Source organism: Chamaea fasciata, unplaced genomic scaffold, assembly GCF_029207755.1.
Source record: "Chamaea fasciata isolate MVZ Bird 193981 ecotype frontalis unplaced genomic scaffold, bChaFas1.0.hap1 SCAF_670, whole genome shotgun sequence".
Lineage (NCBI taxonomy): Eukaryota > Metazoa > Chordata > Aves > Passeriformes > Sylviidae > Chamaea > Chamaea fasciata.
The window spans coordinates 1-15,303 of record NW_027094755.1 but is presented as its reverse complement, the minus strand read 5'-3'; the positions used below and the strand labels follow the sequence as shown (position 1 = coordinate 15,303).

At 60.5% G+C, this 15,303-nt stretch overlaps 1 protein-coding gene across 1 annotated transcript; it reads left to right on the top strand.

Annotated features, from left to right (window-relative positions):
- The first annotated feature begins 987 nt into the window (after positions 1-987).
- SRRT (serrate, RNA effector molecule) lies at positions 988-14,199 on the top strand. Its single transcript, XM_066209112.1, is given in 21 exon segments — positions 988-1,058; positions 1,659-1,778; positions 1,909-2,034; positions 3,796-3,951; positions 4,065-4,253; positions 6,707-6,876; positions 7,671-7,840; positions 8,185-8,298; positions 8,589-8,682; positions 9,008-9,114; positions 9,116-9,235; positions 9,644-9,705; positions 10,066-10,144; positions 10,568-10,840; positions 11,006-11,200; positions 11,306-11,459; positions 12,244-12,437; positions 12,581-12,740; positions 13,020-13,112; positions 13,758-13,863; positions 14,024-14,199. Coding segments are annotated over 20 exon segments (2,757 nt in total). The 5' UTR covers positions 988-1,058; position 1,659; the 3' UTR covers positions 14,100-14,199.
- The last annotated feature ends 1,104 nt before the right edge of the window (positions 14,200-15,303 follow it).

Genomic DNA, 15,303 nt, shown 5'->3' with positions numbered 1-15,303 from the left:
GGGAGGAATTGGGGGGGGCTAAATTGGGACTGGGGGGGACTGGGGGGGAACTGGGACAGCAGTGGGGGGCACTGGGGGTGCCTAAAATGGGACTGGGAGGGAACTGGGAGTGACTGGGGGGACTGGGGGGGAATTGGGTGGTCCTAAAACGGGACTGAGATGACTGGAAGTGACTGGGAGGGAACTGGGAAGGGAGCTGGGGGCACTGGGAGGGAACTGGGAGAGACTGGGAGCGACTGGGAGGGCACTGGGAAGGACTTGGGGGGACTGTGGGGGAATTGGGGTCACTGGGAAGGAACTGGGGGGCACTGGGAGGAGCCTGAGGGTGGAATTGCTGGAGAAACCGAGGGCCAGGGACCAGTAGAGACCAGTACAGACCAGTGTCAGGACGTCACCAATCCCCATGAGTGTCCCAAGTGTTTGGGGGGGCACTGGGAGGTTACTGGAGGGCACTGGGGGGTTACTGGGACCATTGGGAGGGCGCCGGGGGCACTGAGGGCACTGGGGGGGGGCACTGGCAGAATGGCGGCGCCCGCGGCGGCCTCAGGAGCCGCTCTGCGCCTGCGCGGGGCCCGGCCGGACAAAATGGCGGCCGCCCGCTGTCACGTGACGCGCGCGGAGAAGATGGCGGCGCCTGAGAAGGAAAAGGGGGCGGGATTGGCGCGCGCGCGCGGGAGCGTCAGCCAATAGGAGCACGGCAGCCGCGGCCGCGCAGGCGCAGTGGGGCGGGAGCGCGAGTCCCCTCAGGCCGCGGCCGGAGCGGGCCCGGTACCATAGAGAGGAGCGCGGCTGTGCCCAGAGCGCCGCGCCCGGGCCTCGCCCGCAGCGCCCCCTGCGGCCCGAACGTTATCGCGGCCCCGTTGGCACCGGAGAAGCGGCGGGTAAAGCCCCGGGCGGCCGCAGGCGGGGCAGACGAGGCGCGGTCCTCCCGCGCGGCCGGAGCGGTTCCCTCCCCTCCCTCCCTCCTCGTTCCGCCATTTTGGCGGCGCCGCCTTGACGTCGCTTCCGGCCGGAAGCGAGCGGGGCCGCGGCGCGCGGGGCCGGGACCGCGCGGGCAGGTCCGGGGGGTTCCCGCCTGTGACGTCACGGAGGGGAGGCGTTACGTCATCGGGGCCTGGGGGGTCCCGGGGGACTGGGGCCTATGGGAGGCCGCAAAGGATGACGGGATTGGGGGGCTCTGGGGGGGTCTGGGGGCGGCCGGGGCCCGCAAAGCATCACGGGACGGGGGATTTGGGGGGACCTGGGGGGTCCTGAGGGGATTTGGGAGGCCGGGGGCGGCCGGGATGGGACTGGGGGGGCGGGAGTGGTTTGGGGTCAGTTTTGGGGGTTCCGGGAAGGTCCCGGGGGGTTGGGGTCAGATTTGGGGGTCCCGGTGACACTTTTGGGTTCCCGGAGCCAGTTTTGGGGGTCCCGGTGCCCCCCGTGAGCCCCCCGTGCCCCCCAGGAGCGGGGACAGCGGCCACGAGCACGACTTGTGGGGTCCCGTTGGGTCACTGACACTTGTGGGGGTCCTGGTGCCGCTCTGGGGGTCCCGGGGGGTCGGGGTCAGTTCTGGTTCCTTGGGGTCAGTTCTGGGGGGTCCTGGTGGCTCGGTGACACTTTTAGGGGGTCTCGGGTCAGTTTTTTGGGGGTCCCGGTGACGTTTTCGGGCCCCCCAGGATGGGAGACAGCGACGACGAGTACGACCGGCGGCGCAGGGACAAGTTCCGGCGGGAACGGAGCGACTACGAGAGATCCCGGGAGAGGGACGACAGGAGACGGGACGACTGGAGCGACCGGTGGGCACCGGCTTGGGACCAGTTGGGACCGGTTTGGCCCAGTCCAGGGGCTAGGAGGGGGCACTGGGGGCACTGGCAGGGTTCCTGGGCCGCAGTTTATCCCAGTTTAACCCAGTTTACCCCCCGACAGGGACTGGGAGCGGGGCCGGGAGCGCCGCAGTCGCGATTATCGCGATTACGACCGGACCCGGCGCGAGCGGTTCTCGCCCCCCCGGCACGAGCTGAGCCCCCCCCAGAAACGGCTGCGCAGGGACTGGTGAGAGACCCCGAAATGCCCTGAATCCACCCCGAAACCTGCCCCGAAATGCCCTGAATCCACCCCGAAACCTGCCTTGAAATGCCCCGAATCCACCCCGAAACCTGCCTTGAAATGCCCCGAATCCACCCCGAAACCTGCCCCGAAATGCCCTGAATCCACCCCGAAACCTGCCCCGAATCCACCCCGAAACCTGCCCCGAAATGCCCCGAATCCACCCCGAAACCTGCCCCGAAATGCCCCGAATCCACCCCGAAACCTGCCCCGAAATGCCCCGAATCCACCCCGAAACCTGCCTTGAAATGCCCCGAATCCACCCTGAAACCTGCCCCGAAATGCCCCGAATCCACCCTGAAACCTGCCCCGAAATGCCCCGAATCCACCCCGAAATCTGCCTTGAAATGCCCCGAATCCACCCCGAAATCTGCCCCGAAATGCCCCGAATCCACCCCGAAACCTGCCTTGAAACGCCCCGAATCCACCCTGAAACCTGCCCCGAAATGCCCCGAATCCACCCCGAAACCTGCCTTGAAATGCCCCGAATCCACCCTGAAACCTGCCCCGAAATGCCCCGAATCCACCCCGAAACCTGCCCCGAAATGCCCCGAATCCACCCCGAAATCTGCCTTGAAATGCCCCGAAATGCCCCGAATCCGCCTCAAAACTGCCCTCAAAATACCCCAAATTCACTCCCTGTGATCTCTGATCCCAGGGATGACCACGGCAGTGACCCCTGACCCCTGACTGACCTGTCTCTGACCTTTGCCCCCAGGGATGAGCACGGCAGTGACCCCTGACCCCTGACTGACCTCTGACCTTTGCCCCCAGGGATGACCATGGCAGTGACGCCTAACTGACCTGTCTCTGACCTTTGCCCCCAGGGATGAGCACGGCAGTGACCCTTGACTGACCTGTCTCTGACCTTTGCCCCCAGGGATGAGCACGGCAGTGACCCCTGACCCCTGACTGACCTCTGACCTTTGCCCCCAGGGATGACCACGGCAGTGACCCCTAACTGACCTGTCTCTGACCTTTGCCCCCAGGGATGACCATGGCAGTGACCCCTAACTGACCTGTCTCTGACCTTTGCCCCCAGGGATGAGCACGGCAGTGACCCCTGACCCCCGACTGACCTCTGACCTTTGCCCCCAGGGATGACCACGGCAGTGACCCCTGACCCCCGACTGACCTGTCTCTGACCTTTGCCCCCAGGGATGAGCACGGCAGTGACCCCTGACCCCTGACTGACCTCTGACCTTTGCCCCCAGGGATGACCATGGCAGTGACGCCTAACTGACCTGTCTCTGACCTTTGCCCCCAGGGATGAGCACGGCAGTGACCCTTGACTGACCTGTCTCTGACCTTTGCCCCCAGGGATGAGCACGGCAGTGACCCCTGACCCCTGACTGACCTCTGACCTTTGCCCCCAGGGATGACCACGGCAGTGACCCCTAACTGACCTGTCTCTGACCTTTGCCCCCAGGGATGACCACGGCAGTGACCCCTAACTGACCTGTCTCTGACCTTTGCCCCCAGGGATGAGCACGGCAGTGACCCCTGACCCCCGACTGACCTCTGACCTTTGCCCCCAGGGATGACCACGGCAGTGACCCCTGACCCCCGACTGACCTGTCTCTGACCTTTGCTCCCAGGGATGACCATGGCAGTGACCCCTGGCTGACCTGTCTCTGACCTTTGCCCCCAGGGATGAGCACGGCAGTGACCCCTGACCCCTGACTGACCTCTGACCTTTGCCCCCAGGGATGACCACGGCAGTGACCCGTACCACAGCGGCTACGAGCTCCCCTACAGCGGGGGCGGGGCCGGCCCCACCTACGGCCCCCCCCAGGCGCCCTGGGGCCCCCACGAGATGCAGCACCAGCTCCTGCAGCACCAGCTGCTGCCCATCCAGGCCAGGTGAGCCAAAAACCCCCGGAATCCGCCCCAAAAACTGACCCGGGAGCCCCAAAAACCCCCTGAAACTGCCCCAGATTGACCCCAAACCCCCGATATCCGTCCCCCCTCCCCAGGCTGGGCACCATCGCGGAGGTGGAGCTGGGCGTGGCCCCCCCGGTGATGAAAAGCTTCAAGGAGTTCCTGCTGTCCCTGGACGACGCCGTGGACGAGACCGAGGCCGTCAAGCGCTACAACGACTACAAGCTGGACTTCCGCCGGCAGCAGCTGCAGGAGTTCTTCCTGGCCCACAAGGACGAGGAGTGGTGCGTCCCAAAACCCCTCTGGGGACCCAAAAACCCTTCAGGGGACCCGAAAACCCTTCAGGGGACCCAAAAACTCTTCAGGGGACCCAAAAAATCCTTCAGGGGACCCAAAAATCCCTTAGGGGACCCAAAAACCCTTCAGGGGACCCAAGAATCCCTTAGGGGACCCGAAAATCTTTCAGGGGATCAAAAAAATCTTCAGGGGACCCAATATCCCTTCAGGAGACCCGAAAACCCTTCAGGGGACCAAAAAATCTTTCAGGGGAGCCATGAAGTTCTGGGGGGTTGCAAAAACCCTTCAGGGGACCAAAAAAATCCCTCAGGGTCCCCAAAAACCCCTCAGGGGCCCAAAAATGCTTCGGGGGAACCCGAAATCCTTCAGGGGGCCCAAAAATCCTTCAGGGGGACCCATGGAAGAGATGGGGGGACCTCAAAAATGCTTTGGGGTCATTGGAAGGTGGTGGGGGAACCCAAGCAGGTGTTGGGGGACGCAAAAAAATCTTTCAGAGGATCCCAAAAGGTGCTGGGGGATCGCAAAAATCCTTCAGGGGTCCCAAAAAGCCGTGGGGGACGCAAAAAAGTGACGGGGGGACCGCAAAAGTGCGTGGGGGAACCCAAAAAATTTGTGGGTTCAGGGAAGAAAGGGGTGCGTGGTTTGGAAAAAAATAAAATGTTCTGTTTTTTTTTTTTTTTTTTTTTTTAAAAATACGGGTGCGTTCCCAAAAAAAAATGGGTATTCCTCAAAAGAAAGCGGGTTATTTCGCCCGAATATTGCGCACCTCCCGGAAAAAAAGTGGGAATTGCCTTAAAGAAAAAAAAAAAGGCGCATTCCCCAGAAAAACTGGGTTTGGGGTGGATTTTTTGGGGGGGACATCCCCAAATTTCAATGCTTCCCTTCTCTCCCAGCGGCCTCGGGGGCCGGTTTGGGATGGAGTTTTGGGGTAAATTCCCCAAATTTAATGTTTTTGTTCTCCCCCAGCACCTTTGGCCGGGTTCGGGGTGGATTTGGGGTGGATTTTTGGGGTAAATTCAATGTTTCTGTTCTCCCCCAGCGCCCTCGGGGGCCGGGTTCGGGGCGGATTGGGGGTGGATTTTTCGGGGGGATTTCACACTCCTCACCCAGCGCCCTGCGGGGCCGGGTTCGGGGTGGGTTTTTTGGGGTGATTTCCCCGAATTTTAACGCTTCCCTTCTCTCCCAGCGCCCTCGGGAGCCGCGGAGCCGCCGGGCAGGGGCAGGCAGAGAGGGCGGGGCCGCGCACAATGCGGCGAGGTTCACAAGTGCAGGACGCAGCCAGGGACCTTTGTTGTTTTATTTTTTTTTTTTTGACGGGGGGGGACCGGTTTTTGGGTCGAAAACAACCCAAAAAAACCAAAAAAAAAAAAGAACTAAACAAACCAAACCCCAAAAAAAAAAAAAAAAAAAAAAAAAAAAAGCGGCCGGGGGTTTTTTTAAAAACGCCGCAGTTTTCGGGGCCCGGCGGACGGCGACGCTCGCGGCGAGTGTAGGTATGAGCCCGAACTCCCCACGGGACACACCTGGAAACACCTCAGAGACCCCCCCGGAAACGCTCGGAATCGCCCCAAAAAAACCTCTCAGAAATCCTCCCCAAAACAACACCCCGGAACGGCCCAGAGCCCGCCAAAAACCGCACCCAAAACGCCCCAAAAAACCCCCGAAACGGCGCAAAACTGCCCTAGAATCTAACTGGGAACTCCTGAAAACGCCCACAAACCCGCGTTCAGTGAAAACGCCCCCCAAAAACGCGAAAAGCGCCCCGAAAAACATCCCTGAAAGTGTCTCAAAACACCCTGAAAACGTTTTCAGGAAAGCCTCAAAACCGACCCAGAAAACACCAAAATTGTGCCCAAAAATCACCTCGAGCCCCCGTAATCGCACCCAAAACGTTTCTGAGAAGTTAAAACCCCCCCAAAATCCCTGAAAGTGTCTAAACATCTCTGAAAATCCCAATAGGGGCCGCCCTAAAAATGCACAAAAACCCCTCGAGAAGACCCTGAAAACCCCAGAAATCTCCCGAATCTGAACCCCCTCTGAGGGGGACACGGGTGCGATCCTGTCTGTACAGAATGGGGATTCCCATAAAGTCCATAAATTTGGGGCGTCCCCCTCCCCAAAGTTTAAACTTACCCATTTTTGGCCTCCCTTTCCCCAGATTCTGTCAAACCAAATGTCCCCGGTCAGGAGCTCCCCATTCCCCAAAAATTTGGGGGGCTCCCCCCCTCCCCAGATCCCCCCAAAATTCCAGATTCCCCACTCCAAGCCCTTCCCCATTCCCACCAAATCACCCCAAAACTCCAAAGCGGGCTCCCCTTTCCCCAAACCCCCCCCGGATTTGGGGGTTCCCCTCCATTACCCGTGCGGGCCGCAGGGGTGGGTGATGAGCAACCCCCCTCAAAAACCCCTTTTTCCCCCTTTTTTACCCCAAATCTTCAAGGTTTCGTTCCAAATACCACCCCGACGAGGCGGGGAAGCGGCAGCAGGAGGCTCAGGCCGCCCTCAGGAACCGCCTCAGCGTTTTCCTTTATCTGTGGGAGCACGGCTGGTTCGACAACCTCCTGCTGGACATCGACCGCGCGCCCCAGATCATCAAAACCCTCGACGCAGGTAACCCCGAAAATGCTCCTCGCGTCCCAAAATACCCTTTTTGGACCCCTCAGAGACACCTGGCAGTGGTGGCAGCTTGAAAATAACCCAGGTGGCTCCTTAGAGCCACAGAAATAACCCCAAAGTCCCATCCCGACTCACCAAAAATATCCCTGATGCCCCGAGAATCTTTCTAGAAAAATCCCTTAAAATCCTCTTGTTCTCCCCCAGAAATATTTCAGAGTCGGTTTTTGGGGTTTCTGGCCAGTTTTTCTGGCCCATTTGTGTGTTTCCCGAACTGTTTTGGGGTGTTTAAAATCAATTTCTGTGGGGTTTTAACCTACTTTTGGATGTCTTTAATTCTCGTTTCGAAGAGTTCCTGAGAATAGAAACTGTGAGGGGAGAAAAAAGGTGGGAAAACGTGAGGGGGGGAAAAAAGGCGGGAAACTGACGGAACGGTGCGGAGGAAGATTATGAGGGAGCAACCATTTCGGAGTGAGGTTTCTGACGTGATTTCAGATGTCTTTATTCCAATTCCAGGTGGTTTTGACCCATTTCAACGTGGTTGTTACCTGTTTTTCAGTCTTTTAAACAGACTTTTGAGGGGCTTTTACCCAGGTTTTTGTTTTTTCCCCAGTTTTCGTGTTTTTCCCCCGTATCCAGCAATGATTAAGGTGAAAGGAGTACAGGTCCCTTTTCCTCTTTAATTTCCAATCCTGTGTTTAGGCGTTTCTGACTCGTTTTTAGGTGCGTTTAACCCGTTTCTAGGTGTTTTTAACCCAGTCGTTGGCGCTTTTTCCCCCCGTGTTTCCTAGCGGTGATAAAGATGGAGGGGGGCACGGAGCACGACCTGCGGATCCTGGAGCAGGAGGAGGAGGAGGAGCGGACGGAAAAGGCCGAAGGCCCCAAAAAGGAGGAGCCGCGGCCGCCGGAGCCCCCCGGGAAAGGCCCCGCCGAGCGCCCCGATGGCGACGACAGCGCCAAGGTTGGGGGGCTGTGGGGTCCCCCTGCGGGATTTCGGAGTTCCCTGCGGGCTTTTGGTGTCCTCTGGAGTCCCTTTGGTCCTCGGGGATTTTTTTTTTTGGGTGCCCTGGGGGATTTCTTTTTTTTCCAAGGTGGTTTTGATTCTCAGGGGTTCTTTAGGGTCGCCCTGGGGTCTTTTGGGGTCCCCACAGTCTCTTTTAGGGCCCCCTGAGGCTGTTCTGGGGTCCCTTTTGTCCCCTGGGGTGTGTTTTGGGGTCTGGTTTTGGGGTTCTTTGGGTCCGTGGGGCTCTGTCGGGGTCTCTTGTTCCTTTGGGGTCCCCTTTGACCCCGCCCCACTCCCTACAGGCCGAGGGGGCGGAGCCAGGGGCGGAGCCTGCGGCAGGGGCGCGGCCAGAGGAGGAGGAGGGGCCAGACAAGGGGCCCAAGGCTGAGGAAGGTGACAAGGAAGGCGGGGCCAAGGTCAGTGCACACGCCCACAGCTGGCCACGCCCCACTAAGCTCCACCCCACCTGACAGTGACGTGGCTGACACCCCGCCCCTTTTGTGTTGGCCACACCCACTTGTAACAAACCACTCCCCTTTCTGCTAAGCCACACCCCTCCCCAACAGCCCGTCCCAATGGAAGGCACCGCTGCTGCACAAGCCACACCCCTTTAAAGCCCCATCCTCATTAAATCTTTTAAGCCCCTCCCTTTTAAGCCCCTCCCTTTATTCCCATCAAGCCCCGCCCCTTGATGTGCCCCCTGCAGGCGCGGCCGCGTCAGCGCAGCCGGGACAGCGAGGACGGGGACAGTGACAGCGGGGACAGCGAGGGGGGGACCCGGCGAGCCCCCAGCAAGGACGGTGAGGGGACAGGGGGACACAGAGGGGACAGGGGGACGCAGAGAGGGGCCCCGAGGGCTCCCTGAGAGAACATCAGGGCCATCCAGGGGGTTTGGGGCTGTCCCTGAGGTCCTGGAGGGCGTCTGAGGGGGTCTTCGGGGTCCCTTCGGGTGGGCTTTGGGGTTCCTGTGGGAATTTGGGGTCTCTGGAAGGTGTTTGGGGGTGTTTGGGGTCTCTCAGGGTGGCCGTTTGGGGTCTCCGTGTGTCCCTGCCCTCCCAGGGATTTGGGGTGGGGTCTCGGCGCCGTTGCGGGGCGTCCCCTCTGATGTCCCCCCTGTGTCCCCAGAGGAGCCCAAGGAGGACAAAGGCCACGCCCAGGACGGGGCCGGGACCCCTCCCCCCGCCGCCCCCTCCCCCCCTCAGAAGGGCAAGGAGGGGGGAGGGGCCCCGGGGGGGGGCCCGGGGGGGGGGGCCCGGGGGGGTCCCCGAGCCCAAACCGAGACCCCTGCACAAAACCTGCTCGCTCTTCATGAGGAACATCGCCCCCAACATCTCCCAGGCCGAGATCGTGGCGGTGAGGGGGGATATGGGGGTCTGGGGGAGATTTGGGGCGATCTGGGGGGGATTTAGGGAGGTTTGGGATATGGGGGACTCGCTGTTCATGAGGAACCTGGCGCCCGACGTCGCCCAGGCCGAGACCGTGGCGGTGAGGGGGCTTTGGGGGGCTTGGGGAGGGGTCTGGGGTGGCATTGAAGGGATTTTGGGGGGGATTTTGGGGGGGATTTTGGGGGGCTGGGGAGGATTGAGGGGTCTGCGGAGAAGGATTGAGGTTGAGGGGTTTGGGGGGATTGGGGCGCTTGGGAGGAGGATTTGGGGTGGGATCGAGGGGGTCTGGGAGGGATTGAGAGGCTCAGGGGGGGTTCTGGGGGTGTCTGAGCCCCCCGAGACCCCCCAAAAACCCCTCCCCGTGCCCCCTCCCCAGCTGTGCAAGCGCTACCCCGGGTTCATGCGCGTGGCGCTGTCGGAGCCGCAGCCCGAGAGGAGGTACCGGGGGATTTGGGGGGATTTGGGGTTTTTGGGGGGTTTTGGGGTCCCTGAGAGGTGTTGGGGAGGGACTGGGTGGGTTTGGGGTGGGTTTGGGGCTGGATTTGGGGGGTTTCGAGTGGATTTTTGGGGTTTTCTGATGGGTTGGGATGGATTTGGGGTGGTTTTTTGGGGGGTTTTTGGATGGACTGTGGGGGTTTGGGTGGATTTTGGGGGTGTTCGGGGTGGATTTTAGGGGTTTAGGGATCACAGAGGGTTGTTTCCCCCTGCCCAGGTAGTTGAGGAGGGGCTGGGTGGATTTTGGGTTGATTTTGGGGTTTTTTGGGGCTCACAGTGGGATTTTTTTTTCCCCTATTTCAGGTTTTTCAGGAGGGGCTGGGTGACCTTCGACCGCAGCGTGAACATCAAGGAGATTTGCTGGAGCCTGCAGAACATCCGGGTGAGTTTTGGGGCAAAACCCAGCAGATTTGGGGCTCCTGGGGCCGGGGAGGTCTGGGGGGGATTTGGGGCAGTTTTGGGGTTATTTTGGGGGTTTTCAGGGGTTATTCTGGGGGGTTTCTTTGAGATTCTTTTGGGGTCATTTTGAGGCTGTTCAGGGGATATTTTAAGGTTGTTTTAGGGTTTTTTGCAAATTTATTTTTGTGGTGTTTTGGGCTTGTGATTTTGAGGTTATTTCAGAGGGTTTTATTTTTTTTGGGATAATTTTGGGATAATTTTGGATCCTTGGCGAGCTCAGGGAGCGAGAGCTGAGCCCGGCGTGACCTGCGCTGGGTTTTGGTGTAACCCTGATGGATCTTGGGGTGACCCTGATGGATTTTGGTGTAACCCTGATGGATCTTGGGGTGATTTTGGCTTTTCCCAGCTTCGGGAGTGCGAGCTGAGCCCCGGGGTGAACCGGGACCTGACGCGGCGCGTGCGGAACGTGTCGGGGCTGACGCAGCACCGGCCCGTGGTGCGCCACGACATCAAGCTGGCCGCCAGGCTGGTGCAGGCCCTGGACGCCCGGGCCCGGCTCTGGAGCCCCCCGGGGACGCCCCTGGGGACGGCGGGGACGGCCACGGGGCAGGACGCGGCCGGGGACGGCCTTGGGGACGCGCCCGCGGAGCCGGAGCCGCCGCCGGCCACCGAGACGGGGGTGAGCGTGGGGACGGGGAGGGGGACGGGTGTCACCGGTGTCACCGGAAGGTTCGCGGTGTCCCCAGGGTGGCCCCAGGGGATCCACAGTGTCCTCATGGTGTCCCCAATATCCTCAGTGTCCCCACGGGATCCCCATTGTCCCCAATGTCCCCGCTGTCCCCAGGCCCAGAACCCGGTGCTGCGGCACATCACGGATTACCTGATCGAGGAGGTGAGCGCCGAGGAGGAGGAGCTGCTGGGACAGGGACAGGGACAAGGACAGGGACAGGGACAGGGACAGGCCACCCCCGCCGAGGACACGGCCCGGGAGCCCAACCCGACCGAGGTCACCGTGGAGCGCGACGAGAAACTGCTCAAGGTGTGTCCCCAATGTCCCCTGAGTGTCCCTTGGGTGTCCCTGTTCCCTCCTGACCCCTCTCTGTGTGTCCCCAAAGAGTCCCCAGTGTCCCCTCACTGTCCCCAGGTGCTGGACCGCCTCCTGCTGTACCTGCGCATCGTGCACTCCGTGGATTACTACAACACCTCCGAGTACCCCAACGAGGACGAGATGCCCAACAGGTGCGGGATCATCCACGTGCGGGGCCCGCTGCCCCCCAACCGCGTGTCCCACGGCGAAGGTGAGCCCCAAAATCCCCGGAAACCGCCCCAAAATCCATCCCCAAACCAACCGCGTGTCCCACGGCGAAGGTGAGCCCCAAAATCCCCGGAAACCGCCCCAAAATCCATCCCCAAACCAACCGCGTGTCCCATGGCGAAGGTGAGCCCCAAAATCCCCGGAAACCGCCCCAAAATCCATCCCCAAACCAACCGCGTGTCCCACGGCGAAGGTGAGCCCCAAAATCCCCGGAAACCGCCCCAAAATCCATCCCCAAACCAACTGCGTGTCCCACGGTGAAGGTGAGCCCCAAAATCCCCGGAAACCGCCCCAAAATCCATCCCCAAACCAACCGCGTGTCCCACGGCGAAGGTGAGCCCCAAAATCCCCGGAAACCGCCCCAAAATCCATCCCCAAACCAACCGCGTGTCCCATGGCGAAGGTGAGCCCCAAAACCGCCTGAATTCACCCCAAAATGGCCCCAGAGTGACCCTAAAACCACCCCAACACCAGCCCCAAAATCACCCCAGAATAACGCTAAAACCCAACCGCGTGTCCCCGTTGCCCCCGAAATCTCATTTTTACCCCGTTTTTACCCCGTTTCTGTCTCTTTTACGGGGTTTTTACGGGCTTTTGGGGGTTTTTATGGGGTTTTTGGGGTTTTTGACCGCTCCCAGTGACTGCGGTGTCCCCATTATCCCCGGTATCCCATTTTTATCTCGTTTTTGTCCCGTTTTTGCCATTTTTCCCGGGTTTTTTGGGGGTTTTTTGGGTTTCTGTGACCGCGGTGTCCCCGCTGTCCCCAGTGTCGGAGTGGCAGCGCACCTTTGAGGCCCGGCTGTCCCCGCTCCTGGCGGGCCCTGGCTCTGTCCCCGAGGAGGAGGCGCAGCGACTCGGCCGCAAGGACCCCGAGCAGGAGCTGGAGAAATTCGTCAGCGCCAACACCCAGGAGCTGGGCAAGGACAAGTGGCTGTGTCCCCTCAGCGGGAAGAAGTTCAAGGTTGGGGACACTTGGGGACACCCTCGGGGTCACTGGGGACACTCTGGAGGACAGTGGAGGGTCAATGTCCCCAATGCCCCCGGGTGCCCCTGGCTGTCCCCAGTGTCCCCGCAATGTCCCCAAATGTCCCCAACGTCCCCCAGGGCCCCGAGTTTGTGCGCAAGCACATCTTCAACAAGCACGGGGACAAGATGGGCGCCGTGCGCAAGGAGGTTTTGTTCTTCAACAACTTCCTGATGGACCCCAAACGTCCGGCCCTGCCCGAGGGGGGCAAGGGGGGCCCTGCCGGGGGCCCCAACGCCGGTCAGTGTCACCTCAGTGTCACCCCTGTGTGTCACCTGTGTGTCACCTGTCACCTCCCCGGGGTCAGCATTACCTGTCATCCTTTCCCCCCCACACCTTGGGTCACCCTCGTCCCCCCCCAGCCTTGGGGACCCTGGGTGACCCCTGTGACCTCACCGTGACCCTGCAGTGACTCGTGTGTGACCTCGTGACCCCTTGATGTCCCCCCACTGTCCCTATGACCCCAGTGTGACCCCAGTGTGACCCCGGTGTGACCCCGGTGTCCCCTGTGTCCCCCAGGCCTGGCCCCGGGGGGGCTCCCGTATCCCCCCCAGTCCCCGCAGGGGTTGATGCCCTACGGGACCCCCCGGCCCCCCATGCTGGGATACGGAGGTACGGAAATTTGGGGGGATTTGGGGGGGATTTGGGGGAATTTGGGGGGATTGGAGGAGATTTGGGGAAAGTTTGGGGGGCATTTGGGGAAATAATGGGGGAAATTTGGGGGGATTTGGAGGGAAAACTGGAAATTTGGGGGGATTTGGGGGGGAATTTGGGGGGATTGGAGGAGATTTGGGGAAAGTTTGGGGGGCATTTGGGGAAATAATGGGGGAAATTTGGGGGGATTTGGAGGGAAAACTGGAAATTTGGGGGGATTTGGAGGGAAAACTGGAAATTTGGGGGGATTTGGGGGGATTGGAGGAGATTTGGGGAAAGTTTGGGGGGCATTTGGGGAAATAATGGGGGAAATTTGGGGGGATTTGGAGGGAAAACTGGAAATTTGGGGGGATTTGGGTGGTTTGGGGAGATTTGGGGGGATTTGGGGGAAATTTAGGGGGATTTGGGGGGAGATCAGGAGAGATGGGGGGATGCTTTTGGGGTGATGTTGGATGTTTTTAACCCTTTTTTTCCCCACAGGGTCCCCCCATACCCCCCCAGGCCCCACAGGGGTTTTTGGGGGGATATTTTGGGGTGATTTTGGGGTATTTTAGGGACATTTCCGGGTGACTTTGGGGCGATTTAACCCTTTATCTCCCGCAGGGTCCCACCCGTACCCCCCCGGGCCCTACGGGGGCCGCGGCAGCTACGAAACCTTCCGGGGGCAGGGCGGGGCCGGGGGGGGTTACCTGAACAAACCCCGCAGCAGGTGAGCGGGGACCCCAAAAATGGGACCGGGGACCCAAAAATGAGGATCCCAGGCCGGATTTTGGGGTGGTTTTTGGGATTTCTGGGGTAGATTTTGGGGTGGTTTTAGGGTGGATTTTGGGGTTGATTTCGGGGTGTCCTGACCCCTCTCTGCCCCCCAGGATGGTGCGGGGCGACCCCCGGGCCATCGTCGAGTACCGGGACCTGGACGCCCCCGAGGACGTGGATTTCTTCTGACCCCGCCCCCGGACACGCCCCCTTTTGATACGACCCCGCCCCCAACACCCCTCAAAATCCCCAAATTCACCCCAAATAAAGTCCCCGCGGGGCAGCAGCACCCGCCCGGCCCCGGCCGCGTTTTTGGGGGAAATTCGGGACATTTTGGGGCCGTTTCTGCGTTTTTTTGAGCATTTTTTTGCGACCCTGTGAGGGCGGAGCCAGCCGAAGTTCCGCCCATGTGACGTCACGAGAGCGAAAGGTAACAACTCGATCGTTTATTGGTTCGCGATTCCGGCACCGCGGCCAATCAGCGGCGACCCGCGCCCCTCGACCAATCAAAACGCGGAGGGCGGGGAAAGGCGGCGCCCCATTGGCTGTCGCTCAGCAACAGCTGTTACGTCAGCGGGAGCGTTGAATCAGCGGCGAGGTGGCGGCAGCGGCCGCTCCCACTTTACAACGCCTGAGCCAATGAGGGGAGAGCGAGCGAGGGAGGTTCCGCCCCTTTTCTTAAAGAGGCCGCGCCTCAGGGGGACCCAGTAAGCACTTCCGGTCACTTCCAGACCAGTTCAGTGACTCCAGTCCCTCTTTAATCCCTCGACCCCCAAAAACCCCTCAAAGAACCCCAAAACTACCAAAAAAACCCCAAATACCCCTAAAAAACCCCAAAATTCCCACGAAAAACCCCCAAAGTCCTGAACCCCCCCCCCCCCAAAAAAACCCCTTTACCCCCCACGTCTGTCCGAGCCCCTCCCCTGACGATTTTGGGGTGTTTTCTGCGTTCCCACTGATCATTTTGGGGTATTGCTGGTGATTTTGGGGTGATTTAGCGTGATTTTGGGGTGATTTTGGCTGATTTTGGGCTGTGTTTTGGGTATTTTGGGGTATTTTTGGGCTGTTTTCCCCTACAAAGCCATGGCGGCCCAGCCCAGGATGAGCAGGGACCCCCCAGGGTGATTTTGGGCTGATTTTGGGGGGATTTTGTGGTGATTTTGGGCTGTGTTTTGGATATTTTGGGGTGTTTTTGGGGCTGTTTTCCCCTACAAAGCCATGGCGGCCCAGCCCAGGATGAGCAGGGACCCCCCCAGCGGCGCGCCCCGGTTGAATCTGGGGTCCCCGGTCAGTCCGTGGAAGTAAAAGGGGCCGGAGAAGAGCCCCAGCCCCCGGCCAGCAGCAGAGCCCCGGCCTGGGGGAGAAAGGAACGGGTCAGGGAGCGGGGCTTTGG